The 20,524-nt window shown below is 42.8% G+C and overlaps 3 protein-coding genes across 5 annotated transcripts; 2 read left to right on the plus strand and 1 right to left on the minus strand.

Moving 5' to 3' along the window:
- Positions 1 to 474: 474 nt before the first annotated feature.
- Positions 475 to 6,083, minus strand: LOC133916983 (uncharacterized). The gene is made up of 14 exons (XM_062360892.1): positions 5,814 to 6,083; positions 5,604 to 5,682; positions 5,151 to 5,261; positions 4,509 to 4,606; positions 4,334 to 4,417; positions 4,121 to 4,254; positions 3,941 to 4,013; positions 3,794 to 3,839; positions 3,607 to 3,716; positions 3,401 to 3,508; positions 3,237 to 3,296; positions 2,633 to 2,694; positions 1,600 to 1,912; positions 475 to 1,089 (listed from the first exon to the last, which is right to left on the minus strand). Exons 1-14 carry the CDS (start codon positions 5,904 to 5,906, stop codon positions 802 to 804), a joined length of 1,659 nt encoding a protein of 552 aa, XP_062216876.1. The 5' UTR covers positions 5,907 to 6,083; the 3' UTR covers positions 475 to 801.
- Positions 6,084 to 8,115: 2,032 nt separating this feature from the next.
- LOC133916984 (ubiquitin domain-containing protein DSK2a-like) lies at positions 8,116 to 13,844 on the plus strand. 3 transcript variants are annotated; one of them, XM_062360893.1, is made up of 8 exons: positions 8,130 to 8,625; positions 10,897 to 11,625; positions 11,712 to 11,920; positions 12,027 to 12,140; positions 12,224 to 12,279; positions 12,826 to 12,854; positions 13,294 to 13,377; positions 13,486 to 13,844. In XM_062360893.1, exons 1-8 carry the CDS (start codon positions 8,391 to 8,393, stop codon positions 13,632 to 13,634), a joined length of 1,605 nt encoding a protein of 534 aa, XP_062216877.1. In that variant the 5' UTR covers positions 8,130 to 8,390; the 3' UTR covers positions 13,635 to 13,844. The 3 variants fall into 3 exon arrangements, with proteins under 3 accessions (XP_062216879.1, XP_062216878.1, XP_062216877.1); XM_062360894.1 differs by lacking the exon at positions 12,224 to 12,279 and having other exon boundaries at positions 8,117 to 8,625; positions 13,486 to 13,629; XM_062360895.1 differs by lacking the exons at positions 12,826 to 12,854; positions 13,294 to 13,377; positions 13,486 to 13,844 and adding an exon at positions 12,671 to 12,803 and having other exon boundaries at positions 8,116 to 8,625.
- Positions 13,845 to 14,508: 664 nt separating this feature from the next.
- LOC133916985 (catalase isozyme C-like) lies at positions 14,509 to 17,446 on the plus strand. Its single transcript, XM_062360896.1, has 6 exons — positions 14,509 to 14,669; positions 14,798 to 14,894; positions 15,129 to 16,273; positions 16,379 to 16,446; positions 16,922 to 17,015; positions 17,117 to 17,446. Exons 1-6 carry the CDS (start codon positions 14,655 to 14,657, stop codon positions 17,174 to 17,176), a joined length of 1,479 nt encoding a protein of 492 aa, XP_062216880.1. The 5' UTR covers positions 14,509 to 14,654; the 3' UTR covers positions 17,177 to 17,446.
- Positions 17,447 to 20,524: the final 3,078 nt, after the last annotated feature.

The raw sequence follows: 20,524 nt of genomic DNA on the forward strand, positions 1-20,524 counted from the left end.
TGAGACAGCGGTGCATCAGGCGGCAGTGGGTGAATGGAGGCAGTAGTGGTGGATTGCTACGTGAGGACATGAGCTCTATTTGGTGTGTGAGGTGCCGGTAAGGCCATCTCCAGGAGAATCCGTATCTCCATTCCGCAATACTGTTGCAACGCGTTTTAGTACTTTTTAGCGATCAGAGGCAACTGTATCCAAGTTCAACAGAATCGGTATCTAGTTCAACAGTGATACAGGCTACTGCTTCGAGCGACAACTTTGCCGAAGGAAAAAAAGAACTCCGCATTACTGTTGCTGCATATGACTGTGGGCCCGAGAAGAGGGAGAGAGTAATAAAAGGTAAGAAATAGGGTAGCTATTGAAGATGAAAAAAATAGATGATGTTGTAATAGTATTAGATGATACTGTAATAGTGTTATAAGAGATAAATTTTTAGAGTATCTGCTGGAGATGATCTAAAGACAGTGAGATAGGAGGGTAAAAGGGTCTAAAGGATGTTACCTTAATTTAATCAAACTGTAGGAAGCAACAGATAACAGAACAAATGTGAACTAGATAACCTTACAAATTTCCTATGCAGTCTACCCTCTACATTGTACAAGAAACAGGGGGTTCTAAGGCATAGATACCATTCTCTCCAGGTAAGTTTTGCTACGACAATAATGCACCAGTTAGTAAAAGTTTGTGCTGTGGCCATCCTGCAGTACCAGCAAAATCTGAGCAGTTCGAAGTGTTTGGCAGCATTGACCGAGAACAGAAGAGACTGACTAGTTTGTGTCTAGCGACGAACAGACGATTGCTGCCTCACTACGATTGAAATAATGTGGATAGCTCAGGACGGATTCCATCGGCAAGATTCCTAGACGGCGTTCTTGTTATAGCAGTGTCCTCGGTTGACGCACATGGTAACCCATCATTCATAGTGTCCAAGATCACTTTACCCAGAACAAAGCGGACCTCAGAAGGATGCCAATCTTTCAGCCGCCTGTAATCAATCTGACGCATCCCTCGTCTCCGATCATATGAAGTTAAGTCAGAATCAAGGCCCTCGAATATTCTCAACAACCTGCCCCCCTCGGTTTTGGACACAAACACCTGGAAACAAATCCAGTAAAGTTTTTAAACTATAATGTGTGATGTACCATGTAATGATGTAAATTCTCACTTCAAGGAAAAGATACAGGGCAATTAAACAACACCACATAAATTATCTAGAAACTGTTGCTGTTATTTCTTCTCTTGTTGATTAATGTATACATTTCTCATCAAGTACTTTTCAAAGCAGAAATTGTGGTAACTTTTTTTCTTCTTTTAACACATTGAAACATCAATGTGCAGGGTTTTTCTTCCCTTTTTTTTAACACATTGAGACATCAACGTGCGGGAGGAAAATGAATTAGTAGTTGTGAGCATAAAAGACCATCTGAAACAGCAATATAATGATGAAACCTACAGATAAACAATGCAACCACACAAAGCACGATATGCTGATTTAGCCTGTAAATGAAAATAAGGTTGCTCCGGGGATAAAAAACATAAAATTCATAAAGAAAAGAAAAACAGCTAGCATGTATGATCTTAGACAAATGATAAAGAAATACTTACCACTCCTGAAAATTGTGAAGGCTCCCAGTGTCTGGCTACTGATTGCTGCAGAGCATCTAAACATGTCAATGTTTGTACTGAAGAATTGACTAGAGATGCTAGATGTGATATTTGTTCCATAAGATTATCCAGTTTGGTCTGAGAAGGCCCAAGTGTTTCTGGGACAAATGGAGCTCGAACTCCAACATCTTGTTCCAGGAAGTTCATGGTGCTTTCCCATGTTCCGAAATGCAGCAATGCAGCAAAAGCCCTGACTACCTGGGCATCTTGTGGAGAATTAATCAATGCACTGTGAAATGCCAACAGCGCTAGCCTGTGGAATTATATGAAAACAATGAGATTTCATGTGCATAGCTGGCAAAGAATGCTGAGTGTTATGTTATGTTACTTAGTTACCAAATAAATGAACAAAAGAAACAGTTTGCCTACTCAGAACATAAGAGTGATTGGTAGGCACGAGAGACTAAGAGAGGAACATTCAAATGCACGCTGACAATGGTATGCACCACTAGTGCAGATAAATTTCGAAATAAATGAAGTGTATCTGTTTTCGTGCTGGCATAAGATGATCCACTATGTCCTCTCCCCTAATTATCCATACTAGAGACTACAAAAGCACTTTCCACTACCTTGTAAGCACTGTATTCCACAAATTCTCCACTGGCCTAAAGGGTACACAAACGATTTTCACAGAAGTGAAAGGGTGCAGTTGGTTGGTGATAATAGAAGTCAGAACAATCACTAGACTACACAGTACACATACACAACCATGCTAATTAGAGAAGTCCCTAATAGGGCAATAAATGGATTATGTTAGCATCACTAAAAATCAAGACCAGGATTAAAGAAATAATGGTACCACTAATCCACTATATCAGCAAAGTTAGTGGAAGCCTAATCAGCTTTATTGCCGACTTACTGGCTTGGCTTGTTAGCATACCCAGTATCCATCATTTCCTCATAAGTTACATGTAATACCTAAGCACGGCCAGGTAAAAAGAAAATGCACAAATGGGCCTTTAAAGTTTCTTACCACAAAGAGCGGTGGCATGGCCGATCAGCTGAGAGTAATTTATCAAGATTAGCAAATAGTTTCTGCACATGTGAATCGACAGCATGAGATAACATATTAAGCATCATCTTAAAACTCAAACATCACACTAACTAACTTGAAGGATAACCAGATATGAGATGATCGCTACTTACAGATGGCAACAGGAAGTCAAAAAGGGTATCGGCATCAAGTAACTTTTGAATTAATATATATATAGTAATATTGATACATGATACTGAAATTAGATAGCATCAAGCGCAAACCAAATTATAAGCAGTTGCTCTAAAATATTCAAACGATAGGTTAAACAAAACAAACAAGCTCTTTAGTTTAGATCTCACTTCTAGGAACAATCCTTGCTTAAAAAAAGAGAACACTCAAAAGATTACAGTATTCCATAATTTTTTTATCAAATAACCAAACAATAAAAAAAATAAAAAAAATACAGTAAGACAATCTAATTTTAAAAAATTAACTCATTTCATAATGCCACAAGTTGGTGAATTCAGATTACTGGGGGCCAAAAGTAGCAGCAATTCAGAAACCCTAACTGAGGACATAGCAAATTTCAAGAGTTCCGCACCATGAGCATCAAATCTCGGTCACTTGATCTTCCCTTCATCTGATCAGACAAATATGCTGCCTAAAATACAAATTGGCATTCAATATTGATGAGTAAGCTGAAATATTGCCGAGGTCACGACAAGGAATACACTTTTTAGCAACATGATCACATTGCCAAATTACCTGGAAAGGCAGTAAAATATCAAGTAGTCCATACTTTCTAAGTAACCGAACGGTAGACTCTGCCGCCCCATAGGATAGCATATAATTCATTTCCATCATCAACCTTGCCTACACAGTAAACGAGGCCAAAAAACCAAGAAAGGAAATACATAAGATAGTATATGTAATTTGTTGATTTTACTGTCCATGGGAGAAATAATTTAAACCTTGGGGATAGTCATTATAGAAGAAGATAGATCCCGTATTGCTTTAGAAGTTTCGCTGGAAAACTGGAAACCAAGGCGGGCAGCAATTCTCAAACCACGCAAAATCCTGGCTGAAATAAACTAGAATCTCAATTTGTCTTGGATAGATAAACACAGTATCAATTAAGAACATTATTTAAAGACATACCAGGGTCCTCCTTGAAAGAAACATGGGCAGGAATCACTGTACACACCTGATTGTTGATTTAAGAAGTTGGCCAGAACAAAAGGGAAGAGAAAACCAGGAAATTGCTGAATATATGCCTAAACTGAGATGGAGCTCACTGGCTATTACCTTATTTTTTCTCATATCACTTACTCCATTCACGTAATCATAAATTCTGTAGTTCATTGGGTTAAAGAATAAACTGCCATACAAGTATAACAACATTGTTACAAAACATCTCATGCAATACCTCCCAACAAAAAACATTTGTCAAGCATCTGAAATGCACGGATTCCTTTGGAAGATTACCTATTTATTGTAAAGTCTCTTTTCATAGAATTCCGGCGAAGAATATTCCCATCATTATAACTATTTGCTCCTTCTGAGCAATCTACCTCTTCACTTCCATTCATATCAGTATCATTCGTACTAAAGCTTGAAACCTGTTAGAACAAAACAAATTCAATGCGAGAGAACATTGCTAAAAAACTGTTCATGGTATCGATATTTCTATGAACAAACCTCAATTGTTGATTCATGCATTTTAATCTGACATATTGGAAAGCGTCTGCCTATAATTACACAATGTTTCATCATCTTCTTTATCTGTAAAGAATCAGAAGGAGGTCAACGGAACAAGGGATAATCAGAGTATTCGGGAAAAATAATCATTTATGATCTTTGAATAAACCAAAACCTGTTTGAGACTTGCAGTAGTGATCACATCAAAATCTTTAGGTATCCTTTTCAGTAGCAAATCTCTAACACATCCCCCAACAAGATAAGCATCAAACCCTGTGATAAATATTTGTCCTTGAGTATGGCATACATTCATATATGTATCCATCAGCAAGTGAAAACGCCATTACATTCCATACATGCATTTTCTCCTCATGAGTTCAAACAGCATACCCATGCCCTTACAACAAATCCAGACAGAATCAAGATGAAGAAGGCTGCGACATTGAGTTTCACAAACATCTCACAGTAAATTTTGAAATTCTTTCTTGCCTCCATCTCAACCATTGATTTCTAATCTAAAGATTCACTTGAATGGATGGGAATGTTATCTGAATTGTGCAGAACAAAAAATAGATTAATACATTGCAGGGACACGTATTACAGGATTGCCTTGTTTTATTTGCCTTTGCGATATGATGGAACTGTTCAGTTTATGTACTTCAACAAGGTAAAGGAAGTAAATAAAAATGAACATGTCACCTAATTCCATCCATTTTATATCTCTGCAATATAGTATTATGAAACAAATGCATGGCATGACTATGACATATCAAAGCTCGGCTCACAGATAGAAATAATCAAGACACTTGTTACACACCTTTTAGTCTGAGTGTTTTTAGAATAGTCCACGCATGATGAGGTATAGCATTCTGGGGAATACCAACGGCCCTTGAGTCAAAGCATCTCCACGATGAAGGATCCACGAATCCTGCACAAATTGAAACCTTTGAGATTCACAATGCATGTGCCAGTGTGGCAACCTTGCAAAATTAGCTTTGGTTTACAAGGGTTTGCATTTGCCTTTTCCTTACAACAAAGATTTGTAAGAAACAGCTAAACAAGCGTGCACTTCCGATGAGCCAAAATAAATTCCAAAGAGAATGTGACCAAGAGCGCTATGTCCTACAACTATATCGAAAACAACCCCCCCCCCGGGCATATCACAAGTAGCAATTGCAAAGCCGCGAGTCGTATAATACGATTTACGCAATTTACACAGGAATCCGAAGCATATGCTCTCTGTAGCCATTAAGAGCGATGAGAATATCACCTGGCCTTGGCGCCGAAGAGCTGCCACCGTTCCGCAGACCAATGCCGTCGCCTCCCTTCTTCGTGCTGTACTGCCGCGTCTGATAGTGACAGCACACACGACGACATCAGAAGAAGAGAAAAAAAGGAAACCCTTGGCTTAAAGTGCCCCGCCGGCCGAGGTGCTCGACGCAATGCTTGAGAGGAAGAGAGAGGCGGCGCGGCGACTGACCAGGAGACCGGAGGCCGCGGCGGAGCGGAGGCGGGAGAGGAGACGAGGCGACGGAGAGGGCGAAGAGCCGGCGAGCCGTCGGAGCGTCGTCATGACATGGCAGCAGCGGGCGGAGGAGGTGCGTGCGCAGGCGGCTGGCTGGACGCGCCCTGGGTTTTCTGCTGGCCTCTCTCCTCTTGGCTTGGGCGTTCGTTCGTTCCTGACTCGCGCGGCGCACCGGTAGAGGCTGCTTTTACTTTGGGGGCTTCCATACGGGCTGGATCCGGCTGCCCGCCAACGATTTTTTTCAGTCACTAGTTATTGGGTTCCCCTTGTGCGGATGTTAGCTAGAAGTTATGAAAAACAGTCGACATGCATATCATACGGTGTGTTGGACAGTGGGTGCGTGAGCAAGAGATAAAACAAAGCTCTGGGATTTTCGGAACGAAACACATACGAGTAGAATAGTAGAGATTGAGTGGTATGAGATGGATAACTTCTGCGAAATTTAGGGTAGTCTGTAGGACTGCAGACAGGACGTTCTGTCTGGTGCGAAAATTACTACATATTTTTTAATTAGTAGAAATATATTTTTTATTTCTAATAATAGCAGAAAAGATGCATCTGTTTTTAAAATTTCCAAAAATAAATTCTGATCACCTACTGAATGGGTGGGATATAAAGATGTTCCTATAGTGGACGATAATTGACATGTGGGTAAATACTTCCTTTCGCTACTCTGTATACAAGAAATTATTGCTCTTCTTATGGGTAGTCCATATGCATGGTCTGTTTTTGTTCATTGAAAATAGATGTATATTTTTGCTATTTTTAAAATAAAAATGTATATAAATAAAAAGAATTTCCTGGTTACAATCCGTAGATCTACTAGGCTCGTTTCGGTCGGACGAGCGAGCTATCGTAGAAGGTGTCGGCCCATTCTGATGGTTGTCATTGGACTTGGCCCACCATGTTCTCTCCTTCGTTACTATGTAGCATTTGACTTTTTTTTAGACGGCTAATATTTTATCAGCTTAGGACTTTTTGTTTAGGAATAAATTTTTAGGACGATCACCAGACTCACCAACCAAGAGACAAAAGGTAAAACTAAAAAAATTACATTGACTAACTTATGTATAGTGAGAATCGAAAACTACGACATAGGAGATGGATGTTATAAGTGACGAATCCAGATATAAACTTTAAATTCTTTTTATTTCTTTTTTTTTCTTTTTCTTTTTTTTTCTTCTTCTTTCTCCATCTACTTTTCCTCCTCTTCTTTTCTTCCTCTCCCTCTTTCATGCCTAAAACTTGTAGAGGAGTTTAGAGAGGCTTGAAGTGTTCCCAGGGAGCAGAGGCTCTAGCCCCTCATGGATCCGTGATGTCATGTAGTGGACCATCTGTTGGATTAGCTTGGTTATTAGCTGTATTTCAATCTCGTTTTGTTTGTTTTCTTTCTTTCAAGAGCCACCGTCATTACTTTTACAAAGAGTGTGACTTAAGACTTAACAGGCAAATAAGCACCAGACCAAATATAGAAAAAGCGCATACAAACCCAACTAAATTGTACTTCACAAGACTCAAATTCATTACTGGTACTATCTTCCTATAACTCACGTTCAATTTACGCATGTTGGATGAGAAATTTTCTTACAATACGAACATGCAAAGTCGCCATATGAACCCTTTCTATTAAAGAGAAATGGAAATAAAACTAACTTCGCTATATCCAGATTATGCTAAAAACTTCAACTTTTCGTATGAGCAATACAAATATAGATTCCTTACTAATGGTCAGTCTTGGTAGTTTGTTAGTAGGACAAATAATTACATCTACTTTAGTAACAAATACATTTCAAATTTAAGATAAAAATCAAAACTCTTCTTAGCATGATCGTAAGAGTTTATATTAAGTCTGTTTGGTTTTATTCACTCTCGTCCTACTAAACCTAGCATATCAAAATATTGATAGAGCAATTAGCCACCAAACTTTTGCTAACATAAACGTAGAAAATAAACTAACGGCCGGCACGAGAGCGTGAGCGAGCCAACCTCATACTCAGCATAAAGTTACAAACAGGACTAACACCGCCTCCAAATGATACGATAGCATTTAAAAAATGGCGAGACTAGCACCGCCTCCAAACCAAACAGCCCTATTATATACAGTGAACCTCACGCTCAGCATAAAACCAACAGCGTGCTACGCGTAGACTCCGTTTCCCGGTAGCTAGGGGCTAGAAGAAGCCTAGAACCTTCCACCGACTCTTGCAGGCTCACAGTTCTGACAACGCGGGTCCACCCGCCCCACCCCAACAGCACGCAAGGAATCACGGCCTTCCATCCCTGTCGCGCAGTTATTTCCGCCGTTGAATCCTCCGCCTCGCCACCAAAGCCATTGTTCCTCCCGTCCCGTGCCTTCTTCCTCCTCCCACGCCACGAGCCCAACTCCAGCGCACTCCAAATAGCGAGAGGAAGGGGGGCCCGAAGTCACGACCCCTCCTCGCCCTCTCCTCCGTCGCGTCGCGCACGCAGAGAGACGAGTCGGAGCGCGAGCCAGGCCCCGTCCTCCGACCAGGTCGAGCCTAGGGTTTGGGCATGAGCGGAGGGGACGGCGATGCCGGTGGCGAACCCGCGGCCGCGGGGGCCGAGCAGGCGACGCTGCACATCCGGTGTACCAGCGGCTCCAAGTTCGCCGTGCGGGCCGACCTGGGCGCCACCGTCGAGGCGTTCAAGGCGATCGTCGCCGAGAGCTGCGACGTGCCAGCGCCGCAGCAGCGGCTGATCTACAAGGGCCGGATCTTGAAGGACGAGCAAACCCTAGCCAGCTACGGTGCGTGCTTGACCTATTCTCCTGAAAAAGCTCTCGCCCTGGTGCGCGATTTGCCCTAATATGCTGTGGTAGATGTGATTAGTTAGGTCTGCGCGTGAGTTGCGATCTTATATTTCTGGTTCTCCCTTGCTGGTGTGCTAGATGCAATGCCTGTTAATACCTGTGTCGCCGGGAGGACAAGGAGGGCGGTTCCTTTGACGATGGGTATGAACTATTCCGTACATTCGCAATGCTCTGTGGTAGACGCTACATGTAGGATTAGCGCAGGGAGGCTTGTGCGTTGATTGATACTTCAGGGTAGCAAAGATGCAGTACAAGGGAAATACATACTGCTTTGATGCCTTGACGTGAATGCAGTTCTGAATATGCTGAGTCCATGCAAGCACCAGCAAGCTGTATTGAGTCCATGTGCGCACTGTGCTGCTAAGTAAAATTTTAGGTTTTGACTTGATGCATTGGTAGGATGGTAGAGCATAACCAGCAGGCATGCAGAACTTCGCATTTCATGCTGGGTGTTGACTGCAAGATGGCATCTTAGTGATAGCGAATAGGAAAGTTCATCATTTCCATTTCTTTTGTTCTTGCCCATAACATTTGCTTTTTGTCATGTTTTGACGTCAACATGAGCCGTCCTTTCTAGTCAGGCCTGGCTCTGGGGTAGGGCAAACGAGGCGACCGCTCAGGGGGGCCAAGGTCCAGAGGGGCCCATCTTGTATGCTGTTAGGATAAGTGCTAGTTACATATGTCTAATACTCCTTAAATTACTTGAGTTGAAAACTAAAACCTACAATAGACAAGTAGTGACAGGAAGCATGCAAACTTGCTTCTTCGCTAGTGTAGTCTGGCTATGAATTGAGGCCCAATCAAGTACTCGTCTACTAGATTGATAGAGTACTTTATTTTTGGAGTAACATTCTTCTATGGCTTTCCATTAGTTTTTTATTTTTCTATTTTTTCTCCGTTAACATTTAGGAGTTTTTAATTTAATTTTGAATAGCTATGTTGGTGAGAGCCAGTTCTAACTAGGGTTGTTTTATATAAGAATTAAGAAGTAAAATGGACAAAAACATTATTCGATCTGTGTAAATCAAGAAATATCCATAATAATATCACGGAATAAGTGTATGCTCTAAATTATGTCACTCGATACGAGGCTAGCATGTGGGTCCTAACCCATATGTCAATATGAAATCAACGGCATTTGTGAATGTACAACTTATTTGGTGGCTTATAATAATTGCCTCTTAAATCATGGGCCTCTTATTTCTATTTTGCCCCAGGCCCACCATATGTCAGGACCGGCCCTGTTTCTAGTAAGGGGCCATTATCCACGTGTGTCATGCTCCATTAAGCAGAAAGGCTCTAGATTAAATGGAAAGATTCTATGTTCAACAAATATAGCAAAAAATTAGTGCTTTACAAAATTTTCATCTATCCCCATTAACTTCTTGCACCTAACCTATTTTTATCTGTACCCGCAAATTGCCCGATCATATTCATATAGGTTCTCTAGATTTTATCTTTCTACATCTAGTTGTGTTCTCTGTGAAAAGTTTTTTTTTTCTGTTTTAGGGTTCAGGTTCTTCTAGTAATCATTTATAATAGAGAGTGTTTCTCTATTTTGTATATTGCCCGTTTATAATCTTTGATGGACTGTGTCTGATACTATACACACCTTTTATATGTTATATCATTGTTTTGTTCTAGCCTTTTCAGGCTTCACAATTGATTATGTGAGTCTTATGTTGCATCATTGGTTCTTCATCGATTTCTGTGCTGGGGAAGTGCAACAATTCAACAAGTTGAACGTTACTACGTTAGTTGTAACATCATAAGTTCACCACGACTTGTGTAGTATACTAATCTGGGAAAGCTTTGTCTGAGTAGATTGTTGCCACTTGGCAGACAGTACTAGCGTAACATCTAACATGATACTTGCTTTAAATTTGCCTATGCTGCATGCCTAGTATTCTTCGGTAGAACATTAAATATCAATAGGTGCCAATCTGTGCGTGTTTTATGGAGGGGAGATTTTTCATTTCTATTTGTGCCTATGTGTTAATATGCACAGAAACTTTAGGCACCCACCAATTAGAAATCAGCACTTATTGAATGTGGTAAGTTTGGAGATAAAAACACTTTATCTGGCCGAGTGGTAGCATTTTTAATCTTTTGATTCGGTAAGCAATTGCTTGATTTTGGGATTTTCATTAAGCAGTTGGGTGTTATCCTGTTTTTGTTCATTCTTATAACCTTTTTCCCCTTTTGAAGGTGTGGAGACAGACCATACCATTCACATGGTGCGTGGTGCTGCGCCACCACCAGCATCAACTGCACCTGCAGCCAGCCATGAAACTTCAGCTACTACTCCTGCCAGTTCCCCAACAGCTGGTTTGGGAGGCTTGTTGCAAGGTCTGGGTGCTACAGGGTCTGCTAATGGTGGAGGGTTGGGTTTATTTGGCTCTGGCCTCCCAGAACTAGACCAGATGCAACAACAGTTAGCCGAGAATCCCAACTTGATGAGGGAAATGATGAATATGCCACTCATGCAGAATATAATGAATAGTCCTGATTTAATACGCAATATAATAATGAACAATCCACAAATGCGTGAACTCATTGACCGTAACCCAGATCTTGCCCATGTCCTGAATGATCCGAGTATCCTCCGCCAGACTGTTGAAACAGCTAGGAATCCTGAACTTATGAGGGAGATGATGCGGAACACAGACAGAGCCATGAGCAACATTGAATCTTCTCCAGAAGGGTTCAACATGCTCCGCCGCATGTATGAAACTGTTCAAGAGCCTTTTCTGAATGCAACAACAATGGGTGGTGAGGGTGATAGAAATCCAAACCCATTTGCAGCTCTTCTAGGAAATCAGGGGTCTAACCAAGCAAGATTTCCAGCTGCAAATGCCCCAACTACAGCTTCAGATTCCACAACAGGGTCTCCAGCTCCAAATACTAACCCACTTCCAAATCCCTGGGGCTCAACTGGTAAGTTTTGCATATTTCATCCATTTCTTGTTGGTATTTGCATGTATTGTTGTCCTGTTTTGCTATCTAAGGCTTAAAATCAACAGCTGGCTCTGCCCAAGGAACAGCAAGGCCCTCTCCTGCTAGCAACGCAAGGAGTGCTACGACTGGTGGCCTAGGAGGGTTGGGTTCTGCAGATTTGGGAAGTATGCTTGGTGGTGGCTCTGATGCTTCCTTCTTGAGTCAGGTTTTGCAAAACCCAACTATGATGCAGATGATGCAGAACATCATGTCTAATCCTCAATCCATGAATCAGGTATGGTGCTTCAAATACTTCTGTTGTGAATGATCAGGTGCATATTTCTTGTCCTGCTTGATACATGATGTTATGATGTTCCCTCGTAATGTTGTCTTAAATGCAGTTGCTTAATATCAACCCAAATGTACGTAATATGATGGAATCGAATACTCAACTGAGAGAAATGTTTCAGAATCCGGAATTTCTTCGCCAGTTGACATCTCCTGAAACGCTGCAGGTGATCAATTATACTGCTGTAGTTACATGCAGATCACCCGATTATATGAAATACTAAACGCTTTCTTTGTTTCTTTTTTTTAGCAATTAATTTCATTCCAGCAGTCTTTGGTGTCACAACTTGGTCAACAAGTTGGACAGTGAGTATCTCAACTTTTGACATCCAGCGCTTTTTAACAAGATACTATATGCTTATTGGGCCTAAATGTTATGGGTGAGAGTTAAGTATTAGATAAATTAGGAAGGAAATAAATTATAATTAGAAGTCAAGTCCAGATTGAGATAAGTTAGGGAGTCCGGATTAGTTAAGATTGGAAAGAATTAGATTTAGTTCGGTTTAGGAAAGGAATAAAAGAGTTGTATTCGGATAGGAGATGGAGTTAGAGCCGGAATAGGTTATCAAATTGTACGGCTGGACTCTATATCAAGAGCAGCCGACACCCCTTGGAAAGCAAGCAAGAAGAATTAATCTAGTCTCCTCTAATATTCTAAGTCTCTCTCATCTATAGTCTAATCTCTCGTCCCTAGCAGCTGACGCCGCCCGGCTATCCTCCCGGCTGATGTTTACCCTTGTTATGATCTAGGATCATAACGTAAAGTTAAGAGATTAATTTTTCGTTATTTCTGTGCTAAGTATTGCTCTGTGCACTCACTGCCTTTTGAACTCTTTTTCTTGTTTGATTCAGGGAGCGTACACAACCAGGCACTGGTGCAGGTATCTTTTGCCTAGTGCCTACTAATTTACTATATGAAGTTCTACATGGGCTTTCCCAGCATTCATTTGCATAGGTTCATATTGATGGTTGTTTCTTTATATGATGTGGGTAAATCACAACATCACTTTGAGCATGGCCTCCCAAGGTCTATTTTAATATATGGAGTGAAAATTGCCACATGAGAATATTAATCCTTAAGTGACAAGTTAGTAGGAAAAACAAATGAATGTCCTGTGGGACCTAATGTGTTGTTTTCCTGATTTCTTGAGCTAATCTAACTCCATTGGATCCCTAGTTCTTCTTTAGAAGAATGCAATGCTTTATGTTACTCTTGCAGACTTGATGCGAATAAAACTTGTTCAGACATTTGACTGCCTTTTTAAGTTGATTTACATGGGCCCTTGATTCTTTAACGACTTGTGGAAAACTTAATGCTAGGCAATGTCAACCTCAACACCTTGATGAACATGTTCAGTGGGCTCGGTGCTGGCGGTGGCCTAGGTGTTTCGAACACCCCTAATGGTTAGTATGCATTTCATAGTCTGTTACTGGAGGAAGTAATGCTGCAGAACCGCCAAGTGTGATTGCTATCTAGTTTTTTCATTAACCAAGTAATGTCCAAATTTGCAGTGCTGCCGGAAGAACTCTATGCAACACAGCTAGCTCAGCTCCAAGAAATGGGCTTCTTTGACACACAGGAGAACCTCCGAGCTTTGATCGCCACCGCTGGAAATGTTCATGCTGCAGTGGAGCGACTTCTTGGGAATTTGGGCCAATAGAAAATGATAATCGTAACTGTACCCCCAACATATGGCCTGTAATTCGCATTGTGAGATCATGTCTGGTTCATTGGTTTTACTTACTCCCAGTCAGATTCAGAGGCGGCATCTAGATTGTGTGTTTTAAAATGAATAAACGAGTGTACCGGCGAACCTTTGCATATACATGGATTATGGTGTCATGGTTGAAATTGGTGTTGTTTGTTGTTACCTTGGGCTGCTATTGAAATTACCGGGTCTTATTGCAGTGTACATGACCGATGTTTTGTATCCTCTTATCGTAATCGCGATGCACCCACAGATGGCCAGAGACCCAGAGTTGTTTCCTAAAGGCGTGCCAAATTTGGTTAATTCGTCAGAGATTATGCGACTGAAGATGATTTTGTTCTGTGAAAAGAAAAGTAAAAAGAGACTGCGCGACTGAGGATGATGTCTTGGCATTTCTGTTACCGAACCATTCTGGGAAAAGAAATATCGTGGTACAGTCGTGTATGCTGGTAGGCAGAGTAGCCGTGTAACACTGTTGCACCGCACGTACGTGGGTGAAAAATCTCTGCAACCCTTGTGTGCTCGGCCACGTCCATCCCACATGGATCTCGGCTGATATGCATCTCCCTCGGCGCCCGTGCCGCGCGACCGCTCCGGCCCATGCGCTCGGCCGTGTGAACGGCATCAGCAACAGCCTAACAAAAATTCGCATGCCCCATCGCGTTCACACGGCCTCTAGTCCTGCTCCACTTCTCGCTCTTATCTGACGCCCGTCCACCGCACAGGAGACAAATTTGTGTGGCTTTTCTTTCTTTCTTTCTTTCTTTTTTCTGGAGGGCGTGCGCCGGGGAGCGTGTGGATGAGGCGCGGCCCATATCCATCCACCCATCCAGAGCCGGCGCCAAGGCACACGTCGCGAGCAGTAGACCCACAGGTCCAGAAAGATCCGAGGCCGCTATATAACCGGCGCTGTGTGGCCGCCCTCGCGTACGTAGCCTCTCCCGCGCCGGACGTCGCCCCAGCTCGCTCGCCATGGACCCGTACAAGGTACGAGCAGTGCTCTCGAGCTATCTATCTCCTGCGCTAGCTGCTGCTTGTTTGCTGCTCGTGGATGCCTTTTCGGTTTGGTGTGATTCATGTGGCTATGCCGCTGTGGTGATGGGCCTTGTGCGCAGTACCGCCCGTCGAGCGCGTTCAACGCCCCGCTCTGGAGCACCAACTCCGGCGCGCCCGTATGGAACAACGACAACTCCCTCACCGTCGGCCCCCGAGGTAACTTTCTTTAGTCCCAGCGCATACACCGTGAAGGAAACCTGCTTGTTTTGTATGAGAGTTCTGAAACTAAAATTTCACGTCTGCACTTTCGTGAGTTGTTCTATATATCTCGTGCGGGCCTAAATTCCATGTCAAATCAGATGGCAGTAATTTGTTCAGTTCAGTTATTACGATTTTCTTTAGTGAACTCGTTATGTCAAGCTCCGGCATCTGATTTGACATGGAATTTAGGCCCGATCCTCCTGGAGGACTACCACCTGGTGGAGAAGCTTGCCAACTTCGACCGTGAGCGCATCCCGGAGCGCGTGGTGCACGCCCGCGGCGCCAGCGCCAAGGGCTTCTTCGAGGTGACCCACGACATCTCCCACCTCACCTGCGCCGACTTCCTCCGCGCCCCCGGCGTGCAGACCCCCATCATCGTCCGCTTCTCCACCGTCATCCACGAGCGCGGCAGCCCCGAGACACTCCGCGACCCGCGCGGGTTCGCCGTCAAGTTCTACACCCGAGAGGGCAACTGGGACCTTGTGGGCAACAACTTCCCCGTGTTCTTCATCCGCGACGGCATGAAGTTCCCGGACATGGTGCACTCGCTGAAGCCCAACCCCAAGTCGCACATCCAGGAGAACTGGCGCGTGCTCGACTTCTTCTCGCACCACCCGGAGAGCCTGCACATGTTCACCTTCCTCTTCGACGACGTCGGCATCCCCGCCGACTACCGCCACATGGACGGCTCCGGCGTCAACACCTACACGCTCGTAAACCGCGCCGGCAAGTCCCACTACGTCAAGTTCCACTGGCGGCCCACCTGCGGCGTCAAGTCCCTGCTCGACGACGAGGCCGTCACCGTCGGAGGCACCAACCACAGCCACGCCACCAAGGACCTCTACGACGCCATCGCCGCCGGCAACTACCCCGAGTGGAAGCTCTACATCCAGACCATCGACCCGGACCACGAGGACCGCTTCGACTTCGACCCGCTCGACGTCACCAAGACCTGGCCCGAGGACGTGATCCCGCTGCAGCCCGTGGGGCGCATGGTGCTCAACCGCAACATCGACAACTTCTTCACCGAGAACGAGCAGCTCGCCTTCTGCCCCGGGATCATTGTGCCGGGCATCTACTACTCCGACGACAAGCTGCTGCAGACCAGGATCTTCTCCTACTCCGACACGCAGCGCCACCGCCTGGGGCCCAACTACCTTCTGCTCCCGGCCAACGCGCCCAAGTGCGCGCACCACAACAACCACTACGACGGGTTCATGAACTTCATGCACCGCGACGAGGAGGTGGACTACTTCCCGTCCAGGTACGACGCCGCCAAGCACGCGCCCAGGTACCCCATCCCCTCCGCCACGCTCAACGGCCGCCGCGAGAAGGTACGTACCTCCCTTGCATCAAGTTGCTCAGTTACTCTACTCCATTAAGGACTGATCGAGCAGCTCGTAAATACTGACTAAGTGCCGGTTGATTTGTGCGTGCAGATTGTGATTAAGAAGGAGAACAACTTCAAGCAGCCCGGGGAGAGGTACCGCTCGATGGACCCGGCAAGGTGCGTACAACTGACAGATTCATCCAAATTCAGAGAACTTTTTTTATTTTTATATATTCTAAATCAAAAAATTGCAAATATATGTGTTTATCTTGAAAAATTACAAATCTAGGCTCATATCATGTTGCCCTTTCAACAGATGACAGGTATAAAAAAAAAAAAAATTACGTTCCAATGATCTCAAAATCAAAACACTAGTGAAATAGTTAAAAAAATTATGAAAATTTTTATGGTGTAGAAGATTCTATAATCTAGCCCTTTTAACGGACGACAGGTGTTTTATCGTCCTTCCAACATATGACAGTAAGCTAGATTTGTAATTTTTCAAAACGAACAAATATATTTTACAATTTTTTATTTTAAAAAATAAAAATTCGAATTTCAGATAACATTAACAACTCCTCGGTGCGAATATAATGCACGAATTGTGTGCTTGAATTGAACTGGATTCGATTCATATTTGACGGGTTTGCAGGCAAGAGCGATTCATCAAGAGATGGATCGACGCGCTCTCCGACCCCCGCCTCACTCACGAGATCAGGAGCATCTGGCTCTCCTACTGGTCTCAGGTAAGCCCAGCTTCTTCAGATAGATACAGATATCTCCACGCATGCTCGCTCGACCAGAGGAGAGGTTTCTGAATTGCTCCCTGTATGATCGATCGATGCAGGCCGACAGGTCTCTGGGTCAGAAGCTCGCGAGCCGTCTCAGCTCCAGGCCGAGCATGTAAGATCAGCCAACGGTGCAACACGACCAAACTCTGCTTCGCTCGTGGAAGCCTGAATCTGAATCCCTCTTTTATCGGCAAGAACCTGATGCTACAAATACCTTAGCATACTGAGTCTATTTTGCAAGAGGACATATGATTCCATCACATTTCTGTATCATCATCGCGTAATAATCTGTACTCGCAGACGCGTTTCCCCTTATACATTGTATTCGTAATTACTGTAAAGTGTACCTTTTAAATTAAGAAAAAAATTATATAGTAAATTAATAACCTTTTTCGTTCTGGCCGTAGCATACGACCATCTCTTGACCATTTCCTCGGCGTAGTTTCTATAGTAAATTAGTAATAATTTTATATAGTAAATTAATAATCTGGAACTGGAACAGTATCAAAATTGTGAGCTTTCCTGTTGGGCCATAAATGGGCGTAAATGTATCTTCCGGCCCAAAGCAAGGCATAATCCAACACAAGAACGGTACACAAGAGGTCTGCAGATTTCGAGGGAGGATTTTTTTATATATTATAAAATTTTAAATTTAGCAATTTTAGGCGCTGTTTCAAAAAATAGCACGAATAAGCGTATGTCCCGTTGGAAGGGCGACATGGTTGTCACCCTTTCAACGGGCGACAGGTTAAAAAAATAAAAATAAAACATTTTATTGTTCTCAAAATTCAAAACACTATGTAAGTTATCATAAAAAGTCCTGATGCATGGGATACTACCATCTAGCTCTCATAAAAAATTCAGCTCAAAAATTTACTTATAAAAGAGAAACCAAAAATACAAATTTCAGCTGAGTACTTACAAATTCCAGCATCTCTAAAATTTGTCTTTTGTGTTTCTCATTGTAGAAGTAACTTTTTGAGCTGACAATTTTGTGAGAGCTAGATAATAGAATCCTCTACACTATAATTTTTTTTTAAAAAAAATATGATTATTTACATAGTGTTTTGAATTTTAAGAGCAATGAAATGTTGTATTTTTATTTGTTTTAATATGTCGTCCGCTGCAAGTATCGTCCTTCCAATAGACCATAAACTTTTATGGTTGCTATTTTTTCAAACGGTCGTCTAAAATTACTAAATTTGAAAAATAAAAATAAAAAATCCCGAGTGAGCACCTTCTTCCCAACAACAGAGGGTTACAACTTGCAATCTCTGAGCTCTGTGAGCAAAAAATGAAAACTCTTAGCACAATGATCTATGGATCTTGCAACTGCAACCTTTCTTGTGCGCATCTCTCGACACTGACTCCACTCAGTCCACTAGAAAGCAGCTCGAGGCTCGAGCAATAATTTTTGCCTCCAGGCACTACCACCCATACACCACAGTGCAGCTTTAATCCGGTGTCTCCTTTGATTGCATTGTTGGCGAGGGTGTTCAGAATAGATGAAGATGCAGCTGTTGTTGCTTAGTGCGCTTGCACGCGCACGACCCAACTGCAGCTGCAGCTGAGACAGGTCGCAGTTTCAGGTGTACCCGATCAACGAATGATATTTTGATTCTGCAGGATCAACAGGTTGGAATGCTAGTCAGAGAAAAAATGATTCTGACACCACCGGAAAATCGGTTGCTATGAAGGCTTCTGCAACGCGCAAACGCCGGATTAAGCATCGCGGCTTCTGCAAAACGACGTTCTGAAGCTTGTTCTTGCTGTATTTCTGAATCCTGGAGTTTGGAGTGTGCGAATCATGTTTGAACATACCATGTTCTCGATCCAGAAAAGTGTAGAGAAGTCGAGAAGCTAGCGAGGGTAGGCATAAAAACTATATAGTTCTGTATGGGCCATTTGTGCTATATACAAGCGTCGGGATCTTGTTCATGCCAAGATTAATTTATTTGACAAGTTGTCTTGTCAAGTAGCTCAATTAGCAATGGAGCGACGGAAGATAATTGAATCGCCTTTGCAAGCTGCGTGCCGCCCACGGGTGGTGAGCACCAACCTGTCATTAGAAAAATCAAAGATATTCACACCAAATAATCATAGTGATTTGTAGGACCTGCGTATCATACTAGTTTGAAACAACGTATCACGAGAGCCTTGTTTAAGAGGGAAGAAATAATGATTCAGCTGTCTTAAATCCTAGTAATTTGGTACAGATTTAGAGCATTATTATTGATCGCACATACAGATGCCGTACGAAACCAGCAACCTGACAGGCCAATATCACCGAAGCAAGTTGCCTCCTTTTTCTGCTCCCAAACTGATAAGAGATTCAGATGTAAAGCTTTCTCTCTCTTCTCTCTCTCTCTCTTTATGTCCAACTTACTGGTAATAGCAACAAACAAGCAACAAGTTACCTTGAACGACTAAACAAACATGCATGCATGTCGCATTACCAGCTGATGCAGCAGCTAATAATCAACTTCAGCTGTTTGCATCATCAGCTCCTCTGAACTTTAGCTTGTTCAGGTAGCAAAAGTCTCTGCCCCACATTCCAAGTCCCCATAAAACAAATTCCCCTTGGATCTTGGACCATTGTGTCCATGCATGTGAAACCCTAATGACCACGTAGCCGCAAGAATCCTCTTTTTTTTTTACCATTTCTCCATTGCACATAGAAGAGTAGTACGGCTTTTGTTTCCCCTTGATTTTTGAGGGGTTATCTTTCTGAAATGGTGATATAAACCTGTGTTCCAGGCAACTCCTTGCAGTCCCTCAAGGCCTGAATTTTTCCTTTTGACTGAAAATGTATTTCAGGTGGCAAAACCCGCTGTTGACCGTCAAAGGGGGAAAAACTTGTGTTCAGACAATCTTTCACCATGGGAAAAAATGAGAAATAGTTTTTTTTTTACTACTATCGTGTACTCCCTCCGATTGCAAATATAAGTCGTTTTAAATTTATGCATAAAGATTAAAAAAGTAGATCAAATAACTTTGTTGCCCTTTATTTATTCTGCATTAGAAAAGATAACTTATTCATTTGTGAGAGTGGTAGCATTTGTTAAACAAGAGTAAGATGGGAACAAAAGAGAAAAAAATACATAGAAGTTCGAAAATAACTTATATTTAGAAAATAGTTGAGGAGGCTAAAACGATCTACATTTGCAACCAAATGGAGTATATATGTGACTTTAACCATCAATTAATTGCTTGTGAGTGATCCAAAAATAGAAATGCAACTCTGCATCCACTTGCGCAGGCAGGATCTATCTCGGCCGTCCATCTCTGACACTAATACTCATCCATCTTAGTCTACTCATGATTTTTTTCACATACTTTGTAATACGAATCTCAATATAAATGAACAGCTCAGCAGTATCATGGAAGCATGAGCATCCGAGCCCTACCTTTCTTCACATGAGTCTGGCCATGCTGGTTCACCAACCCCTTCATTTTAACAAGAT

The sequence above is a fragment of the Phragmites australis genome, chromosome 4 (assembly GCF_958298935.1).
Source record: "Phragmites australis chromosome 4, lpPhrAust1.1, whole genome shotgun sequence".
Lineage (NCBI taxonomy): Eukaryota > Viridiplantae > Streptophyta > Magnoliopsida > Poales > Poaceae > Phragmites > Phragmites australis.

Coding starts and splice junctions, on each gene's coding strand:
- LOC133916983 (XM_062360892.1), bottom strand. CDS start 5,906: ATGACGACGCTCCGACGGCTCGCCGGCTCTTCGCCCTCTCCGTCGCCT. Junction 3,509..3,606: donor CTATAATGACTATCCCCAAG/GTTTAAATTATT, acceptor TTTACTGTGTAG/GCAAGGTTGATGATGGAAAT. Junction 3,297..3,400: donor ATATTTTACTGCCTTTCCAG/GTAATTTGGCAA, acceptor TTTGTATTTTAG/GCAGCATATTTGTCTGATCA.
- LOC133916984 (XM_062360893.1), top strand. CDS start 8,391: ATGAGCGGAGGGGACGGCGATGCCGGTGGCGAACCCGCGGCCGCGGGG. Junction 8,626..10,896: donor GCAAACCCTAGCCAGCTACG/GTGCGTGCTTGA, acceptor CCCCTTTTGAAG/GTGTGGAGACAGACCATACC. Junction 13,378..13,485: donor TGTTTCGAACACCCCTAATG/GTTAGTATGCAT, acceptor CCAAATTTGCAG/TGCTGCCGGAAGAACTCTAT.
- LOC133916985 (XM_062360896.1), top strand. Junction 16,274..16,378: donor TCAACGGCCGCCGCGAGAAG/GTACGTACCTCC, acceptor TTGTGCGTGCAG/ATTGTGATTAAGAAGGAGAA. Junction 17,016..17,116: donor GGCTCTCCTACTGGTCTCAG/GTAAGCCCAGCT, acceptor CGATCGATGCAG/GCCGACAGGTCTCTGGGTCA.